At 36.1% G+C, this 12,362-nt stretch overlaps 1 protein-coding gene across 4 annotated transcripts; it reads left to right on the top strand.

Moving 5' to 3' along the window:
• The first annotated feature begins 330 nt into the window (after positions 1-330).
• On the top strand, positions 331-11,989 carry ZNF207 (zinc finger protein 207). 4 transcript variants are annotated; one of them, XM_026711149.2, is made up of 11 exons: positions 331-529; positions 1,735-1,861; positions 2,861-2,999; positions 4,329-4,499; positions 5,124-5,199; positions 6,061-6,131; positions 7,441-7,601; positions 9,044-9,133; positions 10,078-10,320; positions 10,724-10,886; positions 11,014-11,989. In XM_026711149.2, exons 1-11 carry the CDS (start codon positions 489-491, stop codon positions 11,172-11,174), a joined length of 1,443 nt encoding a protein of 480 aa, XP_026566934.1. In that variant the 5' UTR covers positions 331-488; the 3' UTR covers positions 11,175-11,989. The 4 variants fall into 4 exon arrangements, with proteins under 4 accessions (XP_026566934.1, XP_026566931.1, XP_026566937.1 ...); XM_026711146.2 differs by having other exon boundaries at positions 6,061-6,161; XM_026711152.2 differs by lacking the exon at positions 9,044-9,133.
• Positions 11,990-12,362: the final 373 nt, after the last annotated feature.

Here is a 12,362-nt window from a genome sequence, read left to right as displayed (position 1 = left end):
TTATTCAGGTGGAATATGAAAATCACCATCATTATTTCTAAACTAGGGAATGGCCAGCAACAATTTGAGGACCAGGATATCGGGCTCGACTGCCTCCTGCGCATCTCTCTCCCAAAGCAAACTTCAGCGTTTTAAAAGAATCGTTAAGTCGCAGTGGGAAAGAACACTCACAAAAAGGGAAGAAGAAAAAAAAAGGCAACCTACGCGGGCAAGAAGCGCACAGTCGGCTAGAATTTCCGCTGCACCGCGCGCAGGGAAAGAACAGATGACGTAACAATTGGTGAGGTCGGCTCGAGACCGTACATGTGCCTGTCCCCCGCGCTGCATTTCGGGAAGGCGAGGGATTCGGCGGAGGAGAGCGGCCATTTTGTTCTTGGCTGAGAAGCGGAGAAGAGAGAAAAGCGAAAGACAGAGGAAGAGCGCGCTTGGTCGGCGTTAGCGTTCCGTTTTGGGGGGAGTTTTCTCGTCCGAGCCGTTGCCTTCTCGTTATGGGTCGGAAGAAGAAGAAGCAGCTAAAGCCTTGGTGCTGGTATCCTTTTCTAAGCGGAAGGCCGCTGCCGCCTCGTTTCGGATCGGGAGGGAGGCCCGACTGGCCTGCCTGCGGTAGAGGCCTCTTTCCACCCACCCCCCTTTCTGGTGTTAAGATGCTTCAGCGGCCTGTTTTTATTAGGCAGAGCCAGGCCGCAAAAAAAATCCGGCCGACGGCAGGAAAGATGTTCAAAAATCTCGCTTTTCACTGCCGTATAATAGTCCGGATTTCTTCGCGCCGGAGCCTTGAAGAAAAAAAAAAAAGGAGTTTCGGAGCTGCCGCCTTTTGGGATTCACGCCCCTTTGTTCCCGTATCGTTTGGGAAATTAGACATTTATTCGGCGGGGAGGGAAGTAGATTAGCTTTTTCTTGTGTCTTCATCCAGCATCGTATCCCGTTCTTACAGTATGGTCTGTTGCCGTTAACTTTGTGCCCTAACGTTTATGGATACAAAAAGCATATTTTGTTAATTAATGGGTATCGTGCTGGTAGTAGACCGAAACTGTAGCGGGTTTTTTTTTGCTAGATGTTTGCCAGATATCTATAGATGTATTTCTCTTGATCTCTCGCTAGCTGAAATTGAGAAGATTTAAGTATAAGAACTTCTTAACGGTTGGATAACTTTTTCTTCCATTGTTCTGAGTTAGCTTTATACACATATATACACCAAATTTATATGCTACCTATTTCCTACATAAGGCGACTCTGGAATGGTTATATAAGTTAATTAGCTAACTATGAAGGTGTGATTGTCCCTATGTTTTCAAAAAAGCAAAACCAATACTATGGTTGAAAAGGTTGAAAGCAATCTCTCTGAGAAACAACTTCTGTATGTTCAGAGAGTCTGCATGGCTTTCCCTTATCCCAAGCCTGGTATGGGCAAAGATATGTGTTAGATGGTATTGTAAACAGTGGTTGACTACTCAGCACATCAATTTGTGGAGTTCTAACCTTGAAAATTCCTCATCCTGCCACTTAACATTGGGGTTATAGTCACTTTATAAGTGAATAACTGTTGGATACCTTCTAAGTTGTCTTTCCTGGTGAGAAATGTATAAGGTTTATGAAATCTTGATTTATAACAGTAATTGAAATTTAATTGGAAATGGGTTACAGCTTTCTTTAAAACTGATTATAGTAAATGTTGACTAATGAATATCTTTAATTTTAGCATTTATGTTTGACTTCTTTAACAATGTGGAATAGGTATTGTAACAGGGATTTTGATGATGAGAAAATTCTTATTCAACACCAAAAAGCAAAGCACTTTAAATGCCATATATGTCATAAGAAACTGTATACAGGGCCTGGTTTGGCTATACATTGTATGCAGGTAAGTACTATAATGTACTCATATAAGTAGGATTATTTGTGGTATTTTATATATATATATGCTTTTGTTTTCCAATCTTTCCATATTAACTAAGAAAATGAAAATTAATTTGTTTTTCACAAATGGCATTGATGTACAAGTAGTCCTTGATTTACAGCTTAATAGAACCCAGAGTTACGATCCTTCATCATCCAGAGTTACGCTCCTACGTCATGTTGGTCATGTGACCCATCTAATTCTCCAACATTTTTTGCAGTGGTGGTTAAGCAACTCACCATGGTGTTAAAACAAATCTATGATCTGCAATGGGCATTTTTTGCCAAAAATAGAAATAAATGCCAAGCATCCAAAATGTAATCACATGATTGTGGGGGGGACAGCAGCACTTCAAATCAAGTATCTTTTGGGGGTTTATTGTAACTGCAACTAATTATAAATTAAAGATTACCCATTTACAATAGTAGCTGCATCAGTAGAAGATTAGAAGAGTTATTTCATCAGAAAATAAGCAGAATTGATAGGAGCTATACACGGAGAGGTGGCATCTAATGTTTTGAGTGTCCATTAATAAGAGTGAACAACAAGATATGTAGAAAGTTCCAGGCTGGTATGTTTTGGTATTTGTAGATTCTGTTTTTCTTTTCAAATGTGGTGTTCCAAGCATTTTTGAATAGATTTCCAGAATTGTTCAGGAAAATAAACGTTAGAGTATTTGAATCCCAGTTGAGAAAGATGTTTGAGAACTAGCTGTATGGCTGTGTTTGTTTTAACTGTTGATAGCAACTTAAAAAGCAACGGCTTTTCCTAGTGTTGTGTTGTAGCTAAACCAAGAAAAGGTGTATCTTTAAGGTTAACATTAAGATACTGTGATTGAACCCTCTTCAAAAAAAAAAAATCTGGAAAACTTCATAGCTAAATAAAAATCTAATCTTAAAGTTCTATAGTTGTAGTCTCTAATGTACCTCCTGTTTACATTAGCTTGGATTTCTCTTTCTTAAGGTACATAAGGAAACAATTGATGCTGTTCCAAATGCAATACCAGGAAGAACTGATATTGAACTGGAAATATATGGTATGGAGGGCATTCCTGAAAAAGACATGGATGAAAGGAGAAGGCTGCTTGAACAAAAAACTCAAGGTAAATGGAAACACTTCCTGATATTTATACTGAACGTTCGCAACATGATCCCACTTTGATTTGGCAGACTATTGAGTCTCATTGTATTTGTAGTTGTATTGCTTGAACATGTTCATAAACATCTGCATGAAAAATGTAGAATGATATAAATAGTAGTCATGGATTGACATGGATAATGTTGAAAATAGTATTGATTATAGCTGGAGTGATATTAAATATTTTTAAATTCTCAGTGGCTTACAGTAGTAAAGCATTAAAAGTACATGACATAAAATTGTCTCAGTTGCTGTCCTCCAATTAAAACTAATTTTTTTAGCTTAGTGGAAAATAACTCTATCAATTTACTAAAGGATAAGAGAATGAAAGTTAATCTGATTTTATGAGGTAAGCTTATTACTAATTATAAATTTAAGATGGCAAAATTTTATTGAAGAATCTGGATTGGAATAAGATGAGCTTTGTTTTAAAATGGAAGCATCAGTAACCTCTGCTTTGCTGATGATACTATCCTCATAGCTGAAAATGCAAAGTATCTACAAGTTCTAGTAATAAAAGTAAAGGAGCCTGGTGAAGAAAAGGGACTAAGATTAAATATAAAGAAGATGAAACTAATGACCAACCTTAGATATGACAAGATATCAAAGTGATGAATGGTTCCTGCCTGTTCAGATCAACTATCAACAGTAAAGGAACAGGTAGTAAAGAAATTTGCTTCAGACTAGCACTTGGTAGAGCAGCTATGAAGGCCGTGGATAAGATATTCAAATGTTATGCCTATACCTACAAAGAACTGAATAGCGTAAGTGATGGTATTCCCTATAACGCTCTGTGGAAATGAAAGTTGGACTTGAAAAAGCAGGATGGCTAGAGTATTGAATGTTGGTTTTGGTGACCAAGTTCAAATTATTGTACTTTGGACATCATTCTTTGGAGAAGGCTGTAATGCAGAGAAAGATGAAAAAGAAGTCGACCAAGAACAAGATGAGTGGATATAGTTACAGTAGTGATGGATGCCCTGTTGGAAAACCAGATCATATTCTTTGCAGCTTTATTTGCTGCCTACATGGAATAACTGACTAAAAATGGGCATAATAGATGTAAGCATATTTTGATTTCACTAGCTGGTTGAGTTTGATTTACTGTGAAATAGTGGGGGGAATCAAACAAGTATTTAAATGGTTTGGAAAAGAATCTTGCTCAAAATGTTTGTGATAATTTATTCATTTGTACAGCAATATCTTACAATGTAGAAATATGATAATTGTGTTAAAAAGAATGGTTACGTTTTCTGACAAAGATTAGCATTAACCCAAACATTGAAACTTGTAGCAGAAAGCCAGAAAAAGAAACAACAAGATGATTCTGATGAATATGATGATGATGAATCTTCAGCTTCCACCTCATTTCAAGCACAGCCTGTGCAGCCACAACAGGGATATATACCACCAATGGCACAGCCAGGTTTACCTCCTGTGCCAGGGGCACCCGGAATTCCTCCAGGTAGTTATATAGTTAGAAACAATTATGTCAGCTTTAGAAAATTTTTTTACTAATATGAAGAATTTCAGTAGAATATTATTTTGAATCAGCACGGTGGTGTTTTTAGCTATATTAATTTTAATACATTTTAATACATTTTAGCTATATTAATCATTTTCTTAACATTTAAGAGCCAGAAAATATTCAGTGGGGATTAAATCTAAATTAGAGAAGTAATGTCTTTTGCTTCCATCTGTTCCTCAGGGACTCTTCTAACTTGTTTAGTTCTCAATGTGTTCTTAAAAGTGAAAAATAGGTATTTATCTTACAAGACTTTTGATTTTGCTTGCTACAAATATGTTAATATGGTCAGTAGAACTTCCTCTGCTTTTTGGAATTGTATTTTCTTTACAGAGCTATATCTAAGCATGGTAAAATATACAGGGTCCAGATCTGAAGGATAGTTTTGAGCATTTCAGAAAAGGTTAAATCAACACTAGAAAACCTACAATCCAGTAGATTGTAGTTGTTAGTTTTCCATGGCTTCATCCGTTAAGAAAAACAGTCGAGTTTTTCACATATATTTATCCAGTAAACAATAGATCATTTATTTACAGGTCAGTTAATATACATTCTGACTTCTAGGTATACCACCATTAATGGCAGGTGTTCCACCAATGATGCCCGGAATGCCTCCAGTCATGCCCGGAATGCCGCCTGGGTAAGTGAGCAGTGTTTAGGCAACAGCCTGCTTCATGCTTTCATTTGATTTACTTCAGCTGTGGGGCTTCATTTTAAAAGCTGCACAGTTGAGGATTTGACAATCCTATCCTTATTTGTCAGGACAATTTGTTTATTCTTTCAGGAGTGTTCAATAGTGTTTTCCAATGTAGTTTTTCCTAATTGCTAAGGCTTTCGTAGTATTTTGAGTTGTAAGTAAGATTAATGGGGGATAGCCACTCATCTCCTGTGTTACTGGGTTTTGTCTATTACCTGGAAGAGAATGGGAAGGAAACTGAAATCAAGTAAAAAAAGTAGGTAAACAATTATCTATTTTTAATTCAAAATGCTGGCTTTTGCAGGCATGGATATTTTTCATTTATTGTGATTTTGTTATTCCACCTTTAATATTTTATAAATCTAAGGGAGTAAGGATAATTCATACTCCTTCCACCTCCTATTTTCCATAAAACAACAACCCTGTGAGATGGGTTGGACTGAGAGAGAGTGATTGACCCAAACCACCCAGATGGTTTTCATGCCTAAGACGGGGCTAGAATTTATGGTCTTTTGGTTTCTGGGCCAGCACATTAACTCCAGACCAAACGGGGGTATGTATAGGCTGCCAATTGCTTCATTCTATCTTCCCAAAAAGAGTTGGATGATGAATTAGGATAGCTCTACTTTATTTTGCTCGTGTTTTGAATTTAGACAGGAAGTTGTGCTAAAAATCCAATAACAGCCTAAGTTACTTGAAGGCAGATATTTACATTTCTCAGCTCGTAGAAGACTTTGGGACATTTTAATGTCATACAGTGCCATTCTTTATGAGAGATCTCATTAGAGACTTTCAATTTTATAGGATGATGCCAATGGGTGGGATGATGCCTCCAGGACCAGGAATCCCACCTCTCATGCCTGGTATGCCACCAGGTAGGTCAGGAATGACGAATCCATATTGTGGTGAGAGTTATTTAATTTTTTCAACTGGATCTATGGTTGCTACAGTTCTGGGGTAAAAGACAGGGACACAGAGCAGCTGTTTATGGGACTTAGAAAGAGGGTGCACAGGAACAAAATGTATTAAGTTCAGGCAATGGCAACTGCTGATAGAAGCTTTTTCCATCCTTCTCTGTTGACTGATATATTTCTATTAACACAAACTGCATTTTTATTGAAACACAAAAGCCTTTTTGTGTATTTGCTTTACTTTCCCTTTCCCCCTTTTGGGGGAAAGACTTTGGAATAGTTCCAAAAGAACGTGTATAAAATGTTGATGTTCAGGCTAATTTGATTCTTCAAGAATGATAAAAAGAAATTTCTGCTTCCAAGAATATAGTACTAATACAAGGATTAATTTGTATGTGTATTTCTCTATCAAATTTCTCTATAAAAATATTTTTGGAAATTCTTATCACTGCTTGAATTGTTTAGTAATTTTAGTGTATATTTACATATTTTATTATTTACTCAATTTGTCTTTATATTACCTATGTTTATTTGGGTAATATTGTACACCATTGTAATATACAAGAAGTTTAGCAGATTTTCAGAATTAAAAATAGATACATTTAAGCATTGGGTGAAAGAATAATAGTTCTAAACATTGTTTGCAAAGAATTAGAAAATGTGATAGATTATGCTGGGAAGGGTTTACCCTTAAAGGAGGTCTAAAAATGTTTGTATAAATAAATGTTATGTCCAAATTGCTTTTAATAAATAAAATATTAACATTTTTTCAACAGAGTAAAAATGATAAATAAAGCATTTTTAAGCATTCCTTAAAACAGAATTTGTAATCTAAATCCAGCCAAGGATAATATCGTTTGCACTTCTCTTGTGACTGGGCCCTCAGGCTTTCAGTGAGGGTTCTCAAAACCCCCTTCCCCTTGTTATCAAGTAGATAGAAAATCAAAAATAAAAGAATCTAATTCCAGGGTAAAACGGATGAAAGAAAATACAGTAATAAAATACATATGTGGTAAATACAATCAATATTTAGGTAAATATCATCACTTTTACAGGGTAGCCGAATTTGTTCAATAAAAAAGGTCTTTAAATCAGTTGCCTTAACTATACCTAGCAATTCTACTCAATCTAAACATCATTAAAGTATATTTCTGCATTTAATGCTTCTTTGTCTGATGTGTTAGCCCTCCGATGGAAGGTCAGTATTTGTGATCATGCCTGTGGTATTATTAAAACCCTCACCAAAGCATAATCAGAAATAATTATTCTACAGGTATGCCACCACCTGTTGGTCCTCGCCCTGGATTACCTCCAATGACGCAAGCCCAGCAGGTGACTACTCAGGGTATTCTTAATAGACCTCCAGCTCCTGTCATTGCAGTACCTACTCCCCAACCACCAGTTACCAAACCACTGTTTCCTAGTGCCGGACAAGTAAGTTTTCAAATATCTAATCACCAAAAAGCTTCAGTGCATTAATTTTCTTTTCATGTATGTTGAAATAGTGAATTACTACGTACACAATATATATTCATTCTGTTGTATGGTGTATTCAGGGGTGGGGTGCTACCGGTTCTGCTTGGCTCTATAGAACCGGTAACTGAAGAGCAGCAGACACAGAACCAGTTCTGTGTTTGCTGCTTTTTGACCCACCTGCTCGCTCGCCTGGGCTCTTACCTGTACTGTATTTCCTGCTTTTTCAACCTCAGCTGCTTTGCGCGGCACAGCTGAGGTTAAAAAAGCAGGGAAAAAGAGGTTTTTCAAACGCTGTGAACCCACACGCACCGCTTTTCAGCTGTTGGGCGGCACAGCTTAAGGTGTTTTCACACATGCACAATAGCTGAACTGGTAGTAACACCGGTTGAATCCCACCCCGGGTGTATTCTTGTCAAAGGTTTCCTATTTATATCTACTTTTTCTCCTGCAAAGAATGTAAATACTTTGTCAGTCCAAACTCAGAATAGAGGGAGGGACGGTAAAGAAAATAAGTAACGTCTGTATTACCACATATTCAGGAAATAGTTCTAATAACCACTTAATAGCAATTTTATTTCCTTAAAACATGTTTTGTACTTATAAAAATGAACACAAAATTAAGAGAGCGGAGTATTCTGTTCTGCACTTTTTATACTAGATTAAAGTAGGTTCTATGTTGATACTGGAGAAGAAAATACTTCTATACAGTATATTAACTTTAAAATCTAAAGTAACAATTATTTTGCAAGTTAAAGTAGTATCTGCTCATTAACAGAACTGCATTATAAATGAAGGTTTTTGTTTTTTAACTATTGATTTGAAAGCAGAACTTTTAAATTTCTGCAAGAAAGAGTCGTGCACAGGGTTCTGTAGAAGGTTCACTCACAAGCTGCGCCAAACAGCTGGTTTGGAGTAGTTCATGTACAAACCAAAACGAGCATGGAATGAAATGCTGTTCTTTTGTTCCAGATAAGTATTGAAACACTGTTGTTAATAAGCAGCAGGTTGTTAATAAGTTGTTAATAAGCAGGAAAGAGGCTTCAAGCATCATAGATGGGTGACGTGTGTCTTGTTGGGCGCTACTGGAGGGACAAGAAGAAAGCAGAAGGAATACACACTAGCCTTGTTCTGCTCATTGTGTAAAAACATCCAGAATCCTTGCTAGAATATGCTGGGACAATGGAAACATCATGATTTTCTTTTTCTTAAACCACGGCCCACCTGGAACAATTTATCAGAATTTATGCATTTTGCTTGTTTCAGGCTCAAAACAAAAGTAACAGGTTACATTTTATCTGCATCCCTATTCATATACAAAAATCAATCTGAGCTTTTTCCTCTTGGTTATTTTATGCATTCATTTGGAGACTGTTTACTGTTTCCTTTCTTTTGTGCTACAGATGGGGACACCTGTCACAAGCTCAAGTACAACTTCATCCAATTCAGAACTGTCAGCACCTTCTAAAGCTCTGTTTCCTAGCACAGCACAAGTACGCAGGAAGTTGCAGTTAAAAATTGCTTTGCCAATTAACCCTTTAAACCGTTATGTACACTTTAAAAATCTGCCTAAACATTGTCAGATAATTGTGGTTTCCTGATTATGTTTAGTTGTTCAACACAATCTGAGAATTCATGCATAATAATTGGGTAATTAAAGAAAATTCTACATTGTGGTTCTAAAGGGTTAAAAAGAGAGCATGAAAGCAGTTAAGTGCATTTAGTGGGCAGTGGTTTAATTGATGCATGGTTTATTTTTTCTAATTTATGCTATTCTGATACATCATGTTAAATGTCAAATGCATCATGTGCTAAAATCCCAACTTACCTAGTATTGTTTTGGAGTTCAGTGATTAGTTCGAAATAATGTGCTGTTTGCTTGCCAAAGCATTCTGTCGTGTGAAACTAAGAGCTGTTTGTTGTGCATAAATCCTTTCAAGCTTGTACTTTCCCATTGAACTTAAATAAAGCTTTCATGGGTTGTAGGATAGGAAAATAATTGAAAACTGCAAGTGATAATTTGAGATGACTCAGAACAGCAAGGTATTTTTATAGATTATTTTAAACAAATTTAACATAAAAATTGACCCTGAGCTTCAGTCTTAAACATTCTGTTTGAATACTAATTTATCTCATCTGATATTCCTAGATTAAATTGATTTTTATTTTGAAAAACCAAACATCTTAACTATACAAGATATAATACACAAAATGACAGGTGGAGATAGTTTGTTCCTCTTTGTTCTAGACATCTCAAACTTTGCAGTATGTTTATGTTGGAGGATTTATTTATTTATTTTTAATTTGCTACTTTTTGTAATAAAATAGAACTTTAACTTTGGATTAATTTATCTGTGTCAGTATATGATAATATTATGAAGTTTAATTAAAACATAACAGTGTACTTACATTTTTAATTTTGTATTTGTAAATACAGGCTCAAGCAACTGTTCCAGGCCCAGTTGGTACAGATTTCAAACCTTTGAATAATGCACCTGCAACTACTACAGAACCACCCAAACCTACATTCCCTGCTTACACACAATCTACAGCATCCACCACTAATACAACAAATAGTACTGCAGCTAAGCCTGCTACTTCTATAACAAGTAAGCCTGCTACTCTTACAACAACCAGCGCAACCAGTAAGTTGATCCATCCAGATGAGGATATATCCTTGGTAAGTTAAAGATAATTTTCTTTATGTCTTTTCTTTATGATAAGATTACAACTTAAGTAAAAGTTTTCAATTTCCTATATGATTTACCATGGTTAAAACAGTATAATTCTCAAAGCCTATCCTCTGTAGTATTTAGAGTGCTTCATTTTTGAGAGTTTGGCTGATTCTATATTTAATTCCCGCTTTAGTTGAGGTAGCAATTAAAACAGAACTTTGTAAACTGAATTTACATCCTAGAATACATATCTACTTAATAATGATTTGATTACCAAAATTTATCTATTAGAACTTCCTGAACTATAATTACTGCCATGAGAATAGTGTCTCAACTATTTGTGTTTCAGAATGAATCTTGTTTTGATTTTGCACTGATTAGATATCCTCCATGTGCTTCCCTTCACAGGAAGAAAGAAGAGCTCAGTTACCTAAATACCAGCGTAACCTCCCTCGACCAGGGCAGCCATCTATGGGCAATCCACCAGTTGGACCAATTGGAGGTATGATGCCACCACAGCCAGGAATTCCCCCACAGCAACAAGGAATGAGACCACCAATTCCACCTCATGGTAATAACAAATTAAGCTATGTTGGAAGCTCATGAAATATATTTAATTGTGGAATTAAGTGACATATACTAATAGCAGTATTGCTGAAGGTAGATGTAACTTTATTCTTTCAAATTTTGCTTTTCAGGTCAGTACGGTGCTCACCACCAGGGCATGCCAGGGTATCTTCCTGGTGCAATGCCTCCATATGGTCAAGGGCCCCCAATGGTGCCTCCTTATCAAGGTGGACCTCCTAGACCGCCAATGGGAATGAGACCTCCTGTAATGTCGCAAGGTGGCCGCTACTGATGCTACTGCAAACGTTCTAATAGGTTTGGAGATTAAACCTTTTCTCGTCTTGTGCTGTTAATATAGCCAAGCTTCCATCAATTAAAACTTCATTGTGACTTTTAGGGGAAAAATCTTTCCACATACAAGGAACTGTTGGACATTATTTTACATGGGAAAAATTATTTAGAATAATAAAACGGAACTTTCCCTGATGTTGCAATTTATACTGTATGGCTTCTTTTTCATGTTTCATCTAGGTTTTTAGAAGTGAAGTATAGTAAATATGGTTCGTTAAATTGTGAAGGCGCTGGAATTACATGAACGTACCATCTTTAAAGGCAAGTTCTGTAACCTTATGTTGCTGTTCATAAATAATGCCTTCACAGCACTTCAAGTGCTGTTGGACTTCATGTCCCCAACAATAGTTTGGTGAGGGCTTTAACTGTTGTCATCTACTTGTACACCTAAATCTGGATGTGTAACCATATTTAATGTAGAGTTCCTCCTGTTCCAGGGTTTATAGAATTGACCCACTAAATTCATGTGATTTTCTGTATTGTTTAACTTCATTGTAATAAAACAAAAGAAAAAAATTGTCCTTTTATTCATGACCAGCTGTGGACATCTGCCTGAAGGTTTGTACTGATGCATGCTACAATAGCTTGTAGAATAAATACAATACAATTCCTGATGCTACATTCTGAATTGTTTGATCAAGTAGACATAGACCTGTACACTTATTAACAAGACACAACAAATAAATTTGTCCAATTTTCTTCATGGATTTTTAAGGGTTTACCATTCAGTTGATTAAAATTTCCTGGTAACGTTGATATTTGTTGGTTTCTATGAAGTACATTTATTGTGCAATACTTTTATTTGACTCAGGTTTCTTAAACTAATATTTTACAAAGTTTAGGTATTAAATAATAGCGCAGTCATTATTTATATACTAATAGATTTGTCATAAAATCTCATTTTTTTTAAACAATCCTGATGCAGAGAAAGACATTGCTAAGAACTTGGAAAGTGAGGACTGGTCTAGTTAAAAACTACAATACAGCTGAAGTTGTCCAATATAATATCCTTCATGACATGATTTACTAGATTGTAGAGGGTTAGGCCTACATGACAGGATCATATTCTGCAAAAGATCCTGGAATTGCTGTGTGAAATTTTAGCTGGTTCTTTAACTGGACTGATTCC

This window comes from Pseudonaja textilis, chromosome 2 (genome assembly GCF_049901715.1).
Source record: "Pseudonaja textilis isolate UNSWEBS1 chromosome 2, rPseTex1.2, whole genome shotgun sequence".
In the NCBI taxonomy this organism is placed as follows: Eukaryota; Metazoa; Chordata; class Lepidosauria; order Squamata; family Elapidae; genus Pseudonaja; species Pseudonaja textilis.
The sequence above is the reverse complement of the archived record's forward strand: the minus strand, read 5'-3'. Positions and strand labels throughout refer to the sequence as shown.

Bases quoted from the DNA above. Each gene is read 5' to 3' on its own strand.
- ZNF207 (XM_026711146.2), top strand. From the start codon at position 489: ATGGGTCGGAAGAAGAAGAAGCAGCTAAAGCCTTGGTGCTG. The intron at 4,500-5,123 runs GTAGTTATATAG...TCTGACTTCTAG, and splicing joins GGCACCCGGAATTCCTCCAG to GTATACCACCATTAATGGCA. The intron at 10,321-10,723 runs GTAAGTTAAAGA...TTCCCTTCACAG, and splicing joins CAGATGAGGATATATCCTTG to GAAGAAAGAAGAGCTCAGTT.